Here is a 20,576-nt window from a genome sequence, read left to right as displayed (position 1 = left end):
CTTAGTACTCAGGACACTTGCCCATCAGTTCCTAGTGCGATTACCTGTGAGAGTGGAGGTTCATGCAAATCTAGCTGCATTCGCTGAACTACCTCCAAGAAGTCCTCAGCATGAAAACAAATTACATCTTTGGTTATACGAGGCTGCTCAGACCTACAGAAGAGTAAGAAGTGCACAGTCAGAGGCTGAAACTACCATGCTGCAGAAAATAACAAAAAGTCTGCAAGAAAGGATAAAGCAAATTTTTTAACTTAAAAAATGCAACAATTCTACCATAACCAACAATAAGAAAAGAAGTTGATCAGAACAGTTAATTCTAAAACACAACCTCATTAAACTGGTTAAACAAATTAACTACAGTTTCTTTATAAGTGTAAGTAAAGGCGGTAATAAAAGGCCAACAAAACACACTGTTTTTCATTTCTATTTTTAACTGGCCTCTTGGCTGCCTAGATGTTGTAGCTGTCTCAGATACACTTGGCTTACTCTGCCGGCACTCCAACAGGGTGCACCCATCAGGTACCTAAGCACATAGCAGTCTGACTGGGAGCACCATGGCAATCACTGCTTGGCAACTCAGCCTCAAACACCTTGCTCAGAATTAGGAGGAAAAGCTGAACCTACATTTCAGCTGCCACAATGCCAGTAATCAGCCAATACTGGCAACTTCCACAAAACATCCCTTTAAAAATACATTCCTATTTATGCACACTAGAGAGAGCTACACAGGATCAAAGTTTGAATTAGGCTTTGTCTCCATATTCAAATTGTTAGGAGAAACATCTCTAGTTCCAAAGCATCTCTCTCAAAGAAATACATACCATTAATACAGCTCCTCTGGAGATACAATCTAGAATCAGTTCACAAAAGGCAAAATCATCTACAATCCTTGTAACTTCCTGATCTAAAGGCCAAACTCTGTTCCTCAGTGAAAACACAGAGAAAAAAAGCTCCACTTGCTTTTGAGGGTTGTTTGCATTTTAGAAGGATTTTTTAAATTTAAATATGATTATAGAAAGATTTATTTACAAAGGATAAAGCTCACCTTGGAGTAGTTTTGCAAGGACAGTTTCTCAGCCAGAAAGAAGCTAGTTAGAGATGTCTGTCCTTCCCCTCTGGAGTCCCTCGGGAATGCAGCACCTCCTCGGCCCGCAGCGGGCACAGGCTGCGGGTCCAGGCGCTGCCCACGGGGACCAGGCAGTGGGACCAGGGATCAGAATCCGCTGCTCCCCTCCTGCCTGTCCCACCTGCAGGGCCGGGCTGGTGCCTGCCACCCCTGCAGGACATCCCTCACCCCACTTCCACCCCTCCAAAACAGGGTACAAGTAGATGTAGGGGGCCTGGGGAGCAGCTGATGCAGCAGAGCTGAAACATTTCAGAATCTAATAGACGTTCAAGAGCCCTTTTTTAAAAGCAAGATGAACACCTATTTTTATATAAAGATATATGTGTCCTGTTATTACTGTTCTAGGAAGCAGGCAATGATGTACAAGCCTGTTCATTCAGGCTTTTTAAATATAGGAGACATGTTTATTTTATTTAGGTCATGGCCTCAATAAAGCAAAAATAACCAGTCTGAGGCTATTTTCAGGAGAAAAAAAATATCCCAGATAAACTACTGCAAGTATGCTAGAAAGACTTTTCAGACCACATATTTTACTTATTAAAGATTAAAATGTGTCTCTGTATTTTGATCTATATACTCCCGATTTAAACACTGAAAGCAAAAAGCTTCAGAAACAATTCTAAGCAGTGGTGTTAAAAACATTAACTACATTCAGTTACCTTTTATAATGCAGGTATTTAGTTTTAAAATATGACTTTGCCTTCGGAGTCCCCAGTATTTGTAAATGAAGTTAAAACTTAAGATCAATTGAAAGAATATTCTGCACACTTAGAGAACTTCAGTCCAAATCAATATGTTCTCTCAGTGGTGTCTACTCTGGTTAATGCATTGTCATTCCTAGCCTCAGTCCATATACATCTGTCCAAGAGGATGATGGATCACCAGCTCTGTGCTGCAGTTCTGTCACAGAACACAACATTTCTTTTGCAAACAACTGAGAAAAATGCCATCAGATAATTTTAAATTATTAATTTGCAGATTTTATCTTTAACACAACTTCGAGATAATATTTTGCAAAAACTTTATTTTAGGTATCTACCCCCAAGCAAAATTATAACACGGTAATTCAGATAATGTCCAAAAAGACATTAAATGAAAAAAAACCATAAGATAACTTCAGAAAAACCCATTTAAGCCTCTACTACAGAACTACTAGAACTGATTTTGGCAGTTCTAGCAGTTTTTTCCCCTTAACATCATTCTGCAAAAGGACTGGAGTCTTTTTTTGCTGTGACTTTTCAAAACAGATTCAAAACCAGAGATTTCACTATTAATATTTCTGGCCTAATGCTTAAAGACTGGCAATATATAAGAAATTCCTATGATCTCACAGAAAAGCACAATTTCAGTCTCTAGAACACAAACTTGAACACTACTTGCTGAAGCACAGGTTTCATCTTGCCATAACCATACAACCAAGTGCCTTTTGCTGTCCCTGTAAAAATCCAAATTTCCATATAAAAGTCCTATAAATTTCCATAATTTAAAATTTCACTGGCACTTCAATAAGCTCTAAAGCTCACCTGGTATCACCTATGAAAATGGCATTAAGTAATCAGCATGATCACACCTGCATTTATCAGATTTTAGTTCAATCCTTAAAATGTTTGCTAGCAATCGTCAGAGTTCTCCTGTAAATTGTAAATACTCAAAGCAATGAAAAGAAGATCATAATACAGTAATTTTTAAAATATCTCAAATCAAGATTCTGTCACACTAAGGAAAGGACAAATATTTTTTTCTTCTTCAAAATAACATATTTAGTTTCCATGTCTGTCCTCTAGCACCATATCCTGCTTTTGGCTTTTCAACAGTTCTGTTCCTATCTGTTCTGAAAGACAACATTTATCCCATCTAGCATTAACATTCATCCCTATTAACTAGGAAATAAATCCTACTTCCTTTAAATCTACAGCAACTTATAAAGCTTTTTTTTGCACACTCAATCCATTTTTATGGGTTTATTTCAGGCAGCCCAGGAATTGTTTTATTTTCTCCTCACAGAAAGCATTATTTTTACATACATTACCTCATCACTAGAACATGTGCATTTTTACTGCCATAGTGCCTTAATCACCCCAGAATATCTCCAGCTTTTCAGATTTGTTCAACTACTCAAACAGATTTAAAAAAGAAACAAAACTGAACAAAAATAAAAACTAGATTTTTTCAAACTTTCATTTATGTTGTTTCCTTTAAAATAAATCTACCCACAGATTGCAAATTATGGCAAAACTAATACCTGAAATAATTTTAATGTGCTATATTAATCCAGGATGCTTCATTATCATAAGCCCTATTAGTTCTCTTCATGTAAATACAAGTGGCTTTTCAAAATTACACAAAAATGGAAATGGAAAGCAGGAATTATAATTTAGGTCAAATCAAGCCTGAAATACCTTTTATTGTGTTGCTTGTGTTGTATATTTTACTCCTCTCCATATATCAGTTACAACATTTTTATTCTGAATTAAAAGATAAATTAATTAAAAGTCCTTACACTGAAATGAAATGCTGATACTTCTTTCTTATTCCCCAAACTGAAGGACTTTCCAGTATGCTATAAAGCTACAGGACAAGAATGGGAAGTTCCCAGACACTTAAACTACTATCAATTGAACTTCTTGATCTCCACAAACTTCCAAGTTTGGGGAGTAGGGTTTTGTTTGGTTTCTTTGCTTCCTTTGCAAGCCCCTTTCTCAAATGTGCAAAGTGTAATTTAAAATACTCAGATCTACACAGTTATCTCAGCTCTTGCCCTGCCACTGCTCAGTCTTAATTCAGCATAGCAGAGTCAGAGCAAGCAGGAAGCTGAAGGCTCCCACTGTCATCAACCTGAAGAGGAAGGAAACTGAAAACCTGAGAGCCCAAGAGACAAACACATCATCTGAACAATCCAGTTCTTCCCCAATGACAATTATTCTATTTTCTATGTCAATGAACTCATGCACTGTAACACAAATTCACATCATTTTATCCAAAGGGGATTCACTCTTCTAATTTCTAGACAGACACCAAGAGAAGAGGTATTTATAGTGTTTACATATGCAAAGGTAACCTCCAAAACTAAGGCCATTCTTCACGGTCTGAAGATGTTGAAAAATGCCTCTTCGATCAGGACCAGGAAGTCCACCTGGTTATGGGTTTTTTATTTAGTTAACATGTAAGCAAGCTTCAAATGAGGCACATTTCATTTCCTGAATCTCACACAGGAATTCTAAAGACAGACATCCAAAAGATCACCTAACTTCCAACAGGATTCTTCCTAGGTGAGCTTCCATAAATAAATCAAGGTTATAACAGCCATAACTTGGGAAGCAGAAGTGTAAGAATTCTGCTTATCTCCAGACACCACAAAAAAACTACCAGAAGGTCTCCCCATGTTGTGCACCTCTGCCACAGTAACAGCTCAGTCTCTGTACACCACTTGAAGCAAAATGAAGTGTGAGGTGTTTTTACATCTAATACGACCTCAGTAACAGCAACTCAATTATAGCAATTGAACTGCCACTGCAAGGTACCTTTCTGGTTTCAACCACACAGCAAAGCCACATGCAATCTAAAGAGGGCAGACAAACATCTAATGCTCAGCCAGCACCTATGAAGTCTTCATTGAATCTTTAATCCTAGATTAACCTATTCTGCACTCCCTTCCAATTATAAATGGCTATTCAGGCAAACATTTTTCAGACACCTAGGTGAAGGCAATCAACACTTACCACTCTCCACAGTGCACAGCCTTCAACACCCCCACAGCAGCTGTGGTCTGTCGTTCAAAACCTTGTCCTATGTGATCCGCATGGGCTCGGGTCCGGTCTTCAAATAGCATTTCACGGGGTTCACTGGTTCGAGGTAGGTACTGCAAGTTTTTTATTTCATTGGTAGTTCTGCATAAGAAAAACAGTAACAATGATATAGAAATTTCTCTGAATTACCCAATTTCCATCATAGCCAACAGGACCGCTCATCTACGCAAAAAAACCCTCTTTTTTTTCCTTATTTTAAATGGATTTTCTTGTAATTCAGTTTGTGTCCATTTTCTCTGTTCATGTCACCAGGCACTATTGAAATATGGCCTTTTTACAACTTTCTGTGAAGTGCTTAAACACATTAATATGATCCCACTGAGCATTCTTTTCTCAAGAGTAAATCCCAGTTCTCCCACCAATTTGTATTAACATATAATATCAAACAGTAAAAGGTTTGGGATAAAATGAATTTGTAAAGAAAAAACTACTAACCAGACATTTACCAAGTAAAATAATTCAACTTACCTCTTCCTTTTGAAAGGTGACTTTGGCATGTCAGCCACAGGGATCATCTGTTCTCCTGGACGTACCCACATAATGGGACCATCATCACTGTCTTTACGACTCTCTAATTTTAAACTAGAAAGTGTTCCCCATGGCAGTGTACACTAATGGGAAATACAAGCCACAGTTTTTAAGTGAGTTACTTTAAAAAACTTATTAAAAGCAGCCTTTATCTCTCAAGATGAAAGCATTTATTAGAACACTCAATTATCTAAACAAGTATCATATACTTTCACTTTATTAATTATAACAGCACTACAGAGCATGTTGTCCCCCTTCTCCCAGCCCACTCCCTTCTGTTCTTACTTTTAAGAAGGGTGATTCTTCCAACATATCAAGGAATTCAGGGAAGTAATCCCCCACTTCCTCATCAACTGCTCCAACCAGGCTGATCTGTCTCATTGGGCCAGCTCTATACGTACCATGAGAGTATGTTCTTTTTACCTACAAGTAGAATATGACAACAGAAGTTATACCGAGTCCTCTACTGTGCAAAATCTACATTCAAGGAGCACCTGTAATCTCTATGCTTATGCTTTATGAGATAAAAAGAAACACTTTCTTTAATCCTTCAGTCTCCAGTGTATTTAAGATTATTATGAAGTCAATTAATACAAATTCAAAGACAGAACGTCTTATTAAACATCCACAACAATTTGTATTTTATTTTAACACCTGAAGATAAACTGGAAGAAGATAACATTCCAAACCAGTAAGTCTAAAAAGGTATCAATGCATGTTATGCTCAGTAACTAGTCAATAAGGATTCTTACCTGGATTACTCAAGTCTAGCTGAATTTCTACCTTTTTTCTTGAGGCAGAACTCTGAGTTACAAGTAATTTAACTCTAAACATTTCCTCTGCTATTCATCCTCTCCAGTACCGCCTCCTTGCAAGCATATTAACTGGAGCAAATTACAACAATGAACACAAGGCTCAAAGAGTTGGTACAAAAAGCAAGACAATAATCATCACTCCTTCATTTTTGCTATGCTGTGTTAACACATCTTGTTCTCCCTTCAGACTTTTAACAGCTGTAGCATTCACCTCTCATGAAAAATCTTCTACTGGGAAATTTTAACAGAAATACATTTTTAAAGGCTTTTTTTAACAATCTGATCTGTTGTGTTAGATTACCAAAATACTTGGGCATGAGATTGATGAGGATTATGTCCACATTAAACTTCTGATTTTGTGTTTAACAGGCTAAAAGACACTGGCATTATGAGGTGAAATACAAAGAGATCAGAACAGAGGAAAGAGCAGATGGATTACTGCACACACCAAGTAAGGCTCCTGTATGGCACCTCTTCCTTGTACTTTTTTTACTTTCATCCAAGGCAAGAAAAGTAAAAAAAAAGTGCAAGGAAAACAATTCATTAAATACTGCTTAGCTATGTTCCTCAACCGAACAGACCATCAACATTCCTAGTAGTTATGACAGCACAGAGGAGAATTAACAGCAGTTCCTGAAAACAAAACATGGAACAACACTGTGCCCTTCTGATAAATTTAACTAATGTAACCATATCTTTCCAGAAATGCAGAAACAAACACCATTCTGAGCATCCCAGTCACCTCTCATTCCTCCCAGCAAACAGATTTATGGCTAAAAGCAGGATTTTACAAAATGTCTTAGATAATGCTACAGCAAGCCATCACAGACACACTGAAAAGAACTATCCAGTTATATTCCCCCATTCCTCAAATCCTTAGGGTTTTTTTGTTTGTTTGTTTTTGCAGAGGCAGCTGGTGATATTGTGATAAAATATCACAAAAAATTAATCAGCTCAGTCCTCAGCTACATCTGCATTAGCACAAAGCATCAGGATCTTGTGCAACTACAGTAACGAGCAAGGAAGAACCCTAAAACCACTTTCTGAAGCTATAGACACCCACAAATCTGTGACACTTGATTAAAAAATTTAACATGTCAGTTGAAGAAACATCCTTTTGCATAAGTAGCTCAGTATTCTACCACTCCAGTCCAAGATACTGGGATGCTGTTTCCATCTACATCCCTGATTAAAGAGAACCATTTTTCTGCATTCTTCCATTCTTCTTTATGCTACCTACTACCACCCTCCCAAGTAACAAGTCCTAAGACAAGAGAAAATGGTCTGAAGTTCTGTCAAGGGAGATTTAGATTAGATATTAAAAACATTTCTGCACCAAAAAAGTTCTTAAGCATTGGAAAAGGCTCCCCAGGGAAATGTTGAGTCACCATCCCTGGAGGCATTTGAAAGATGCATAGATGTGGAATTTAAGGACAGTTTAGTGATGGATTTGGCAAGACTGGGTTAGCAGTTGGACTCTTAAAAAGGTCATAAAGGTCTTTTTCAACCTAAATTATTTTATGATTCATATAGAAGATGATAAACTGGTTGTGAAACTACTCCAAGTGAAAACTCTAAAAAATTCTCCTAAAAATACTAAGTTAAAGCTTAGAAAAGCTGTGCAGTTTCCAGCTGGATCAACCTACCCAATTTGATTTATATACCACTAAGTGTTGGTAATGAAACCTAAAGTCAGCAAAGTATTTAGCTGCAGCATAATGCTTAGATTAAGAAGGATGAAATAAGAAATTTTTAATTTCTTACCAAAAAAAAAGAACATGCCACTGAAAGTTCAAACTGAAAAATGAACACAACTTTTTCAGGCATTGTTTGTCCAACCCCTTTTACCCCCAGCTCTCCCAATCAACCACCCTCCCCTTAACCACAAGGCAGTACAATTGCTTCTCAAGATCCAGCCGAGGTGAAGAAATACCAACATGAATGGTTAAATAATGTCAAAGCTCCAAATGATGAGTGGTTTATTCTGGCACCATATTCAGAATCACATCATTGCCAATACAGAATGAAATGTCTGAGTGATTGTGAACTCTGCAGTGGCTTAACCCCAGGCAGCAGACACTGATCTTACACCCCCCGCTCACTCACCTCCCACAGTTGTGAGACACAGTTTGAGAAAACAGGAAAAGCAAGGAAATGTATGGGTCCAGATAAATCCAGTTTATTTAGCAAAGACAAAACTCCACCACTCACCAACTCCCACAAGCAGACTGATGCCCAGACTGGTGCCAGCAGTGCCCAGCAATAGGCACCTTACAGCCAACTCATCAGTTCCCTCGGCTTATTTTGCTGAGCCTGATGTTCTACAGCACAGAATATCCTCACAGTCAACTGGGACCAGCTGGCCCAACCATGCCCCCCTCCCAGCTTCTTGCCCACCCCAGCCTACTCACCAGGAGGGTCCTGGAAGCCTTGACATTCTGCCAGTGATGCTCAGCAATAGCCAAAACATCAGTGTGTTACCAACAGTTTTGGTCACAAACCCAAAACACTGTCCACAAAGAAACCCATCCAGACCCAGTATAAGCAGGAAAGAAATCCATGTTGGTGATCAAAGGGGAAGATTTGCTCTCTCTTTTCCCTTCTTTCCTGATAGCATTAGGTCCTCTGAAGATGATCAGGGAGCAAGCCTAGGGATTTATCTGAATTAAGCGCAGGAATTACCTAAAAACTTCTCTATTTTAGCAAATTATAATAAATAAATAAATAAATAACTACATAGGCCATAAATATTAATGCCTGGCCAGAAAGAACAAGAGAGTTTGAAAGATGAAGCAGCTGTGGACAAGTGAAAAGCAACTCCTGTCTCATCTCTTCCATGAACTGGGTTGTAGCATCCTAAACACTAGTCTTAGAGAAGAGGTTAATGCTTGAACTACATTACCTTAGACTAGGCTAAAGACTTAGACAAGCAATGTATAAAAAGGTGAGGTCATTCTTAGTGAGGAGTTAATTTTCACTCACTCCCAATTTAGACTGCTACTAAGTAATAGTGTGAAAACACCAAATCCTCCCATTGATGTTTAACCAATGACAAACAAATTAACCCTAATAAGACAACAACTAAATAAATACAGCCTGTGACATGTTACATAGCAGCAACATCTTCCCTTCCTTTTTACTGTCAGTATCCATTATCTGGTTTGCTCACAGGAAGAGAAATTGATTGTTCTATGCATTTCTAAACTGACAAAAATAATATTGATGTACTAAAACCAGTACTTATCAAATTCTACATTAAATTATGGACTGACTGCTAATAGAGTACTACATATATTAAGTAATTTATATATATATATGCACACCATATATCTATATATATACACACACGCTTTCTATAAAACAGCGTTCCCAGATGCAATTTCACAGCTTACAGTGTGATTAGGTTTTTAGAATTTTACAGACTTGTTCAAAAGTGGAACAATTTCAATCCATAAGAAAAGGAAAAAATCAAGGACATGCTGCTCTTGTAGCATGTGGTCAGGAATGAACACACATAAATCACCAAATGCATGCAGTAATACCATGGACAAGTAAAAGAGATAGAAATATAAAATAATAAATATGACATCCTAACTTCTTTCTTCTCATGTAGCTTACATTTGAAGTATGTCACCTAGAAACACACAAAAGGAGACTGTGTCATTCTCTTGCATCACAGTAATGGAAAATTGTGACAGTAAAACCACCACTGAATCCACATTAGTAAAACTTGAGAATTATCTGCTTCTGTGACTCGCACGGCCCCAACTGATTTTTTAATGCAACAGCAAATGTTTTGACAGAAATATCTTGGTGTCTGACAAGAATCTGAAGACTAAATGCAAAAATACATACATATATATACACACACACATAAATACCGAAAATACATTTGAGCATTATCATCCTACAAATGGAAACATTTTAGACACCACATGATTTTGTATTTCAATAAGTCACAAAGTGGAGGGAACAATCCAGAGGAACCATGCATTTGAAGAGAGGAGATGTAAACTGAATCCACCTAGCAATTGAATTCCTATTTTTAATATAGTAGCATGTGGGTTGTTGTGGGGTTTAGGTGGAGGAGATTTTTTTTCTTATTTGAAACTTTATCATTTTCCTGCTAGAATTTAAAGTTTTAAATTTATTTCAGTGTTTCACCTTTAAAACCAAGAAAGTTTGGAAAAAAAAGTCTTCAGAGAAAAAAAATAACCAACAACAAACAAAATTATCCACCAACTGAACTCAATTTCAAGAAGCCATAGTCCCACCAAAGACCAACAAAAAAACTCAAAAATTTTACACCACCTAAGAATATGCAAGGACATGGAGGATTTTGCTACACAAGTGCACAAGCAATGAACTTACACACTAGTATCTCAGAACAGAAAACATCTCATTTCAAAGTCAGTGTTAATCTCAAACACTGCAGCCATGAAGAGGCCGTTACCATTCCTGTTAACTTGGCACATTACAATAAAGTGCCCAAGCAGCTTTCTCTTCCTTGCCAACTTCATTCAAATCCTTAAATGCTTCCTTATATTTCCAGTTCAAATGAGAGCCAACACTGAATAAATATTCATAAAAATTGCTCCGATTTTACAAATACTTCTTAATCTGTTTGGCTGAATTTACTATTAAGCCCCACGTACTTCATACTCCTTCCTTCACCTTTTTTCCCTTTTTTAGGTCAGGGTTTTGGTATCAGAATGGGATGTCTTAACAGTTCTGGCATTACTCAATTGTGATTAAAAACCTATTTTCAACAAATAGTTTTTCCCAATTGGAAGTTTCTGGAAATGCAATATAAAGATTTTTACAGCATTATTAGTTTCACCAGCATCTTCTTACCACTGTAGTTAATTTATCACCTGACATGTTTCATCTTGCATATGAAATACTCAAATAATAATATGGATAAGTTTTTATAAGCAAAATTACTTCACTTTTATTCTGAATTCCAGCAACACAAAAACTGAAGCAGGTGACAAAAACTTACTAAAAATAAAAAATTACTGATAGAATCAATTGGATACCTTCATAGAAGATGATGTGGCAAAAGCAATAAAGGTACTATTGCTCTTGTAGCTCAGGCAGATCCGTGACAGGGTCAGTCTCAGATCCTGTCCAAACTGCCAGTACAAACCTCCAGGGTTCTGTTTAGGCTTGGGTTTTGCCAATACAACAAGTGTGACTAAAAAGAGTAACACAAGAATGTCATCTAATATTTATTGGATGTAACTATCAGGAAGAAATCTAGAAAGGTTTTCTAAGTGGAAAACAAATGAGCACGTGTTGCAGATTTCCAGTGTCATTCTCTGTGAACTCATTCTTTGTTCAATGGTATTCAGTAAATGAAAACTTCTTGTGCTTCAAGACCGTATGTTGACATCATTGATCAAAAAGTCTTTTACATACAGTCCTACCGATCAGATTTTATTTTAAATCATTTTTTTTAGATTTTTTAGATAAATAATATTTTAAAATATTTTCAATAAGAATTTTTAAAGAATCAATCTTCTTTAGGTTTAAAAAAAAGGAGAGAATGGGGCAATATATTTTTTTAAAGAGATAAAATTTAATTTTTCATCATCCAGAAGGAAAAAAAAAGATTTGGCTTCATTTTGGAGGACTTGTAACAGAAAGAAGTTGCTAAAAGATCTTATACCTTTTTAATACCTAACCAAACATTTGATCAGCTTAAAAGCAAGAAGCAAATTCTATTGAAAACAAAGTTCTACTGAAAGCTATTGATACACAACTGAAAAGACATAGTTCCAATAGAAAAGAATTATTTCTAGAACACAGGAAAATAACACAATATATCGAAATAGGTACTGCACAAATCTTCAATAAGGAAATGAAGCACTAGCCAATTATTTGAGATTTTCTTTAAAAAATATTTTCAGCAATTCCCCTCAAATACTAAAGGAACTATTGATTTCAAGCAGGATTTCACAAATTAGAAAAGAGCTAAACAGCAAAAACCTCTCTGCGAAAGAAATGTTAAAGAGCTAAACAAGGAGAACAGCAAGGAGAAGATGATATTAAAAGAGGCTAAAAGAGAAGGGGAATGACAAGCTCTGTGTGCAGAACCTGAAAAAGCGAGGATAACCTCTCACAGAGTCACACCACAAACATGAACTATCATTACTCTCAGAGATCTTCCTCTAACATACTTATTCATTAATATTTGACTCTTCAGTTTCCATCACAAATAACATGGCAACATTAATTTATTCCGAACTGGAAACAAAATCAACCAAAATTGTTTATCTGAAGATAAAATTGCCTGTTATGGAATGGGGCTGATTGTGTAGACCCACAGTCATCCGTGAGCTACCTCTGACACATTTAAGCAATGTAATTTGCCAACTCAGTAATAAAACCAATCCCTCAAGAGTAGTTAAGTAATTCCTCTGGATTAATGGACCAAACTGAACTCACCAGTTCAAGAAGCACCACATCTTGGCACTAGAACACACAACTGAGAGCAAAGAATGAATGAAGGCATTTTCTTTCAGCAGAAAATTTTCTTTAGATTGGCTCTGGCCATTTGTCTAATTGCACACTGTACAGAGTGACTTTTCCTAAAGTGAACAGGCTGAATGATGTGCATCCTCTCACACCTACAGCACAAAGGCAGTAAGGTAAAACAAGACAAAACTTTAATAAATCAATGATAACTCCAAGCTGTGTGGTGCAGTTGACACAAGGGAAGGAAGGGATGCCATCCACAGGCTGGAAAGATGGGCCTTGTGAACCTCATGAAATTCAACAAGGCCAAGTGCAAGACCCTGCATGCAGGTTGGGACAATCCCAAGCACAAATACAGCATGGAAAATCAACTGAGAGCAACCCTGGGCAGAAAGACTGGGAGGTGCTGCTGGATGAGAGGCTGATCATGACCCAGCAATGTGCACTTGCAGCCCAGAAAGCCAAATGTATCCTGGGCTGCCACCCCAGCAGTGTGGGCAGCACGGCAAGGGAGGGCATCTGCCCCTCTGCTCTGCTGAGACCCCACCTGCAGTGCTGCAGCCAGCCTGGGGTCCCAGCACAGAAGAGCACCAACCTGTTGGAGCAAGTCCAGAGGAAAGCCATGAAGATGATGAGAGGGCTGAAGCACCTCTCCTATGAAGACAGGCTCTTCACAGACAGATTGGAATTGTTCAGCCTGGAGAAGAGGCTCCAGGGAGACCTTAGAGAAACCTTCAAGTATCTAAAGGAGACTACAAAAGAACTGGAGAGGGACAGTGTACAAGGGCATGTAGTGACAGAACAAGGTGGAATGGTTTCAAATTGGAAGAGGGGAAGTTTAGCTCTTACAGAGACTTTCTTTCCTGTGAGGGTGGTGAGGCACTGGGACAGGTTGCCCAGCAAAGCTAAGGATGGTTCATCCCTGGAAGTGTTCAAGGCCAGGCTGGATGGAGCACTGAGCAACCTGGTCTAGTGGAAGGTGTTGGGTGTGTGCTCATGGCAGATGGCTGGAACTAGATGGTCCTTGGGGTCCTTTCCAAAACAAACCACCCCATGATTCTAACTTGAAACCACAAAACAAGTTCTTCAAATCTGGAAGACAGTAACACACCATCTTAAAGAAACAGGTGTCAACAGAAGACAGAGGAACTAGAGATTATTTAGCCTAATTCCAATTTACAGAAAAAAACACTTAGGTGGATACAACTATCATCTACCTAGAAAATAAGACATTAAGAATAAGAACTAATAAACACAGTCATATAAAAAAATTGAAAACAACCAAGTCAAACTAGCCTTTGTTACTATGACTGGATAGGCTTGTTCAGAGGACCAGTAGACATCTTAACATCTGACATTTCCACTATATTCTAAAAAATGCTACAGAAACATGGTCTAATAAGAGCAAATTGTGGGCAGTTTAGTCTGTGCTCACTTAACTATCTAATTTTGAGGCAGGCAGCAAGGATTCTTCCTTTGAAGGCAGTATAGCCTCATAAAACCCACAGGTATCACAACGCTGCAAGTCCATTACAGGAAAGGATCAAAATTAACAAAGCTTGAAACTGGAGAGGGGGTCTGAATGCAAAGGATATAATTCAGTTGAAACAAAAGCAAGAACTACAGTCATATATATATTTAATGAACTGCATGAACCTGAAAAGGGAAGCAACTGAATTAAGAGGAGCTGCTGCAGATCACAGCCTGCTCTGAAAAAGGAAGAAATAGACATAAGAGCAATAATTTTCAAGACACTTGTAGCATGGTCTTTGACATCCATACACCAGGCAGACACTGTTGATTTTCAGTACTGCATATTAAGAAAAAAATATGGATGACTGAATTAAACATAAGGGGAGAATACTAAGACTAATAAGGGTATAACATGCAATCACAGACAAATAAATCACTTGATCTAGGGAGAGGGGAAAAAAAGAAGCTATTAAGCAATCTTCAAATATAGAGAAAGCTGAATGAAAAGGGTAAATTGTTTACCTTCTCCACTAAAGATGAGAATAAATGGATAAGAGGTCAAACAATGAAAAAAATAATTATACAAAATACTTCTTTGAAAAGAGTGGAATCACTTTGAGATATCCTGCAAACACAACAGACAAGGACTTGTCAAATACAACTTTAAAACAGTCCATCTTGTTTGGCAGCAGAGGATACTCTGCAGCATTTTATTCACTTGTACTAAGAAGTTGCCACTGATGCAAGACAGTAAAATCAATGTACTAAACACTGTTAAACATCAACTGTGAGCTTTGGGGTTTCAGCACAGCAATAAAACCATACACTTGCCCAGCATGAGGAAAAAATAAAAAGTTCAAAATATTACCATTGTCTCAACAGCACTAAATAGCTTAAGTGATGTAAGCTCCAAGTAGGTGGCAAAAGCTGATTATTTACGTTCTTTAAAATCCCCATAAGAACCTGACGAGATCCATGGCTATCAGGTAACTGATGCAGCTGTTGCCATCTACACACACACAGAGCCCAGGGAAAATGGAGCTACAAGACAGTCTTTCACCACCTGAAGAACTGACTTACTGGCTACAAGGATATCCAGGCTAATTTCATTTTGCCCAGTTACAGAAACTGTCTGACTAAGCCTTGCAGTCTGTTCAGAAAGAGCTGTTACACTAACAAAAAAATTTTAAGGAGTACTCAGGCATAGGCCCAAGATGGATGATGAAAAACTCCCCAGTTCCTCTCCCTGCAAAATGTAAAAGCTAACTCTCATTAGAAAGAACCAGTTCCAAATTCCTCTCTCCTGCATCTGCTGTAAATGTTCTCACAAATATGTGTCCATTATAGTTTGCTAACAAGTAAAATTACATGACTCCTATGTGATACAGGTTTATTGGGAAGCAAGCTTAAAGGAGTTAGTTTTCAACTCTACAATTGTGAAAGCTAAGTCAATTACTTGACAGATGCAGACCTTCCAGGTAAACTTAGGAGAATCCCAATTTGACTGCAGCCACAGAATTTACTGTGCAATCTGACTCTTGTCACAAAACTTGATGACTTAGAAATATGCATTATTTAAAACCAAAAAAATCCCAAAGCCACATCTGTCACAAAACAGGAGATGGAAGACTGAGTAGTAACAAAAGAATCAACTTGAAAACCAAAAATTGATAGAACACTCTAACACTTTCCATTTCAGGCTTAGTTTAACATTCTCCTTTTTACAATACTTTTTTTTATCTTTTAAAATATTTACATTTGTCAGATTGATTATATGCGCTACATGAGCTCTGAGAAACCACCAAAGAACCTCTTATACCAAAGTGTGCTTCATTTCAGGGTTTTTGTTAAAATTAGCAAAGAAATAACCAAGTTTCTCAAAGCTGATGAAGTCCAAGATGCATACTCAAAGCAGACTTGATAAAATCAGCTTCCTACTTAGACCTCAGAAAACAAATCCTTCCTCAACTGAGGCTATACAACAACTGCTAGACATGGCTCAGGCTGCCCAGGACAAAGATGGGGAAATGTAGGAACAGAAAACCAAATACATTTTAAAGTTTCATCAAAATGTACTGCCACAAGATATTAGAATCCCTTTAAAAGATGCACAAAGAACTTAGTGAGACAGGATAATGTTCTCAATCTGCACAAAATGTAGTATGTCAAAAAGGAGAATACAAAGCTAACAAAACATTTCAACTGCAGCAGACCACATGAAAAAAAAAACAAACAAAATAAACAGCTAAAGTAAAAAATAAATAAGAAAATCATAAAGAAAATAAGAATAAACAACTATGCAACCAAGATACTGACTTAAATATTCCAAAAAACAAGAATACTGCACAGAAGACAATTAAAGTCTGATGTTTGCCTGTACATGTTATTTATACACATTATAACCCTAAGTTAGCAAAAATATAAGAAGCCAAGCATTTTCTGTCAAGCAACCAAACTGAGAAATTATAAAATGCCATGAAAACTAAAGAAAAAAAGGAGGGGACACAAAGGAAAAGAAGATACCAGAACTAAAGCTCCAACCAAGTAAAATATAGCTTAGACCACAGAGCTGACCAGCTGAATGTTGTGATAGTACAGTTCAGCTTCTTCCATCTACCACAGCCCCTCTCTGTTCCTCCTTCACTTACACAAAAATGGGGAATTATGATTTCAAACCCAACAAACACAGGACTGGTTTAACTACAGATGTTGATGTTACCATTGTAATAACAATTTAATCTAGCCTTCTAGTAAAATAATTCTATTATAATCCACAACAATAAAATTTGGGCTTTTTTTAACTATTTCTTTAGGGCAGGTACTAACACACAGTTATGCCTGTGTTAATGCTACCCATGACAACCAGCTGGATTTAAGGAACATACTTACAAGGACAGATCCAGCTTTTCTTATCTAAAATGGCCAAAGAGCAGCTCTGGAGAATTGCCCATCATATGTTCTATGATTTTTATTATTAGTGATTCAGTTTATATACTCAAGAACAACAGTGACTGTAGTTCACAGAATATTCATATTCCATGGCAGAAGATATTTTCTCAGCCAGCACTGCAAATGTTCTCTTGCAGCAACATTTTAGTTCTGCATATCCTTGTGGATAACACACACTGGAAATTTGTCAATACATGCAAGTGTTCTATGCAAATGTTTATGCAGCCAAAGAGGAAAAAAAGACATGTTTTTCATTAAAAAGATGACAGTGTAGCTTACACCTGAACTCTTTCTTATCATCTCAAAAGTGAAGATTAAATAGTTTAAAGCTGATTCATACAACATCTAAGTTCACAAATATGGGAGTCAAAAGGGTAATTGTGAGATAAAGTTGATATAAATAACAGGATTGAGTTTCTGCATAAATTGTTTTATACTCACTGAATCGGGTTTTTTGCAATAACCTCATCATCAAGATAAAAAGACAGATTTTTTTTTTTCCTGAAAACCAGTGCTATAAATAATTTCTGTGCAACAGAAGTGTATTTTCTACAGCAAGTTAATAAACAGCAAAGGTGATGTTTAATCAGCAGCTGTTGTTAAGAGAGTATACAGTAATTTCTCTCCAAAAACAATTAAAATAAAATATTCTAAAGCTGCCAGTCATTCTACCATTTAACTTAAGTGCTTTGCAGAGAATCCAGCCAAGTGAGGAGAAATTCAAAGGGCCAAGAACCAAATCTCTAGCCACATTAACCCCCAAGCCCTTCTCTGAGGATGGATTTAGAAAACCCAGACTACAAATGCAGCTAAAATAACTGTGCCCTATGCAGGTTTTTATGTATAACATTCTATTAAAGCATTTCAGTTTTATACACATAAACTACTGTTCAGACACCCAGAAAGTCACAGCTAAACCATTTTAATCCTCCAAAACTCACGGTTAATCTTCAGCTACAGAAACAATCCAAAGAAACCTACGCACACAAGCATGCAAACACTCACCCTCCCACCAAAAATCCAATTTAATGCCTCAGTGAATAATTTTATGTCTCTTTTCATCTTCAATAACACAGAACTAACTTATTAAAGAAATCCCTTGTTTCTAGTCTTGTGTCATCCACACAGCAGAGCTAATAGCAACTACTCGAAAAAAACCCATTCACAGTTGTTTGAAACCATTATATGACTTTAGAAAATAAAATGCATAACCTCTTACCTGAGCATGAAAATTTGACATAGTCGTTGTCTCTATATCTTTCTTTCCCAAAATCTCCATTTTCACTGGTGAATTGGGAAAATTAAACGAAAAGTAGTCTAAAAAGTCAGGTAAATAAGTAGCTGCCCCATGAACAATACCCATTACATAGTAAGCTGCACAGTTTTCATTTTCACTAAAAACCAGACCCACAAACTCTTCTGCAAATCTCTCCATCTCCACAGGAGACAAGTGGGAGAGTTCATTACTGTAGGCATGGATAACTGATGCACCTCCGTTAGGCTGGTGCTCAATATGAATCAGCTGTTTGAACTCCAATGTGTCCAACCTTTTGAGTTTATTTTGAACCCGTGGCTCCTTTAACGAGACAAATGGAAACTCACTGTTCTCTGGTATCTTGGACTCACAGTCCTTCTTGGGATCCATATTTTTCCCAATGAAATCCTTAAGATGATCATCTATGATGCCTTTGGCTTCCTGATCCTCAATATCAGAAACCAATCCTGAGCAGATGGTCTGAATGGATTTGCTGTACATTTTTGGACGCTTCCTCTTCTCATTCTCTTTATGTTTCTTTTTCTTTTTCTTCTTAACTTTTTTAATCTGTAGCTCTTCTGCATTGGTTTTTGGTTTCTCCTTCCCACCTGTTGAAAGTTTAAAAAAAGAGATCTCTTAAGGAAGTTTTTATACAAAATATATATATTTAAAGATTGGAATTCAAAGTCACCAAAACCCTCACCATGGCACACAAAGACCACAGACCAAAAGAAGGGTCACAATGTGTATGTTGCCAAAAGTGAGGAGGGTAAGGGACACCTGCCATGGTCACAGTGCAACTGATAAATAAGTTGAGACAACAAGGGAAAGACATCACAATAACCCAAATTTCCCAAGGCTGCTTTCATGATGAGTTGGAGTCCATCATTTCCTTTAGCTGGCATTAGCAGTTACTGTCCCATGAAGTCCAGAGACATCACAGGACAGCTGTCCCACACTGCCAAACAAGGGGCTTACAAACCATCGTGGATATGAACCTGCAGCAGCAAGCTGCCCACGAGGTGCCACTGCCAGAACTGACCTTGTCTGATGGGCTTCTTCACATGGTCACTCTTTCAAAACTAGATAAACTTTGATGGAAGTTTATATGATCCCAAACATATTATAAACTAAATAAAATTAAAATAAAAGAAACATTAAAGAAAACGCTCATAAAAAAGAAACTAGCTTCACGTTCACACAATATACAAGCTGAAGTGAAAACAAATTGGAATAGCATATGCAAGTGATTCCCAAGGTAAGTGTTCTCACTTGTTTTAAACAAGTGAGGTTATTTTTTTTTGCAGGTAATAGAAGTGGTAGCCAAAAAACTTCTAGCACTACACTGCCCTAAGATCAAGCAGTCAAAATAATTTAGCACATAGTAAAACAAAGTTAGTGGGTATGTTTCAGCACAAAGTCATATTCACACCAGTGATTCAAGACCAGCATGTTCAAACACAGATGCTTGAGGTTTATAAATTGTGTATTTCCATTGTAAGACTAAGTAATATGAAATCTGCAAGAGTTAAGTTAGACAGTCTCTACTAGAATGTTGCAGCAGACTATTTTCAGCCTGCCATCCTGCGCCCAAGTAACTTCCCAAGAGTCCTTTAAGAAAAAGAAAAGTGAGACCACAACTGTTGGTGCATGAAAACACGAATTCTTGCTGATGATTAAGAGTCTGGACATGGAAGATGCAGATACTGGAAAGGAGAACAAGCAATTGAGACACTAGGGTCTGAGTCCCCTAAAGTTTGTGACAGCAGCTAAATACTTCTGTGGTTCCTGAACTGGAGGCAGATTTCATAATCTCCCTGGATTCTATTTTCTCACAGAGAGGAGAATGAGAAGTGCCCTGAGGTCACCTCATTTCTTATTTAGCCCAAACAAGGAAATGGATTCTAGGATTTCTTAACCTAATCCACACAGTTAATAACTAGAAAGACTCCCTTCACTCAGAATCAGATTTAACACCGTGCACTCTCTGAACACAATTGCACTTTTAGCTAACTAAAAGTTCATCTACCAAAAGGCAGAGTGTCTTCATAGAAGTCTGTCCTTTCTTGGGCTAAATTTAATGTAAACCCAGCATCAAACCTCAGCAACAGGATTGCCTCAGCTGGTAGATGCAATATTCACCA

At 37.4% G+C, this 20,576-nt stretch overlaps 1 protein-coding gene across 2 annotated transcripts in view; it reads right to left on the bottom strand.

Annotated features, from left to right (window-relative positions):
* Positions 1–20,576, bottom strand: part of RSBN1L (round spermatid basic protein 1 like) — a 50,500-nt gene that overhangs the window by 10,000 nt on the left and 19,924 nt on the right. The window contains exons 3-8 of one of the 2 annotated variants that reach the window (XM_077783648.2): positions 18,780–19,040; positions 18,397–18,461; positions 5,746–5,883; positions 5,401–5,543; positions 4,846–5,013; positions 45–153 (exon numbers count right to left, since the gene is read on the bottom strand). In XM_077783648.2, coding sequence (XP_077639774.2) covers positions 45–153; positions 4,846–5,013; positions 5,401–5,543; positions 5,746–5,883; positions 18,397–18,461; positions 18,780–19,040 — 884 coding nt within the window. Of the gene's footprint in view, positions 1–44; positions 154–4,845; positions 5,014–5,400; positions 5,544–5,745; positions 5,884–18,396; positions 19,041–20,576 lie in introns of both variants that reach the window. The other variant, XM_031506994.3, reaches the window with a different exon arrangement.

Source organism: Lonchura striata, chromosome 1A, assembly GCF_050655825.1.
Source record: "Lonchura striata isolate lonStrDom1 chromosome 1A, ASM5065582v1, whole genome shotgun sequence".
NCBI lineage: Eukaryota > Metazoa > Chordata > Aves > Passeriformes > Estrildidae > Lonchura > Lonchura striata.
This window is presented reverse-complemented; position numbering and strand designations above follow the sequence as displayed.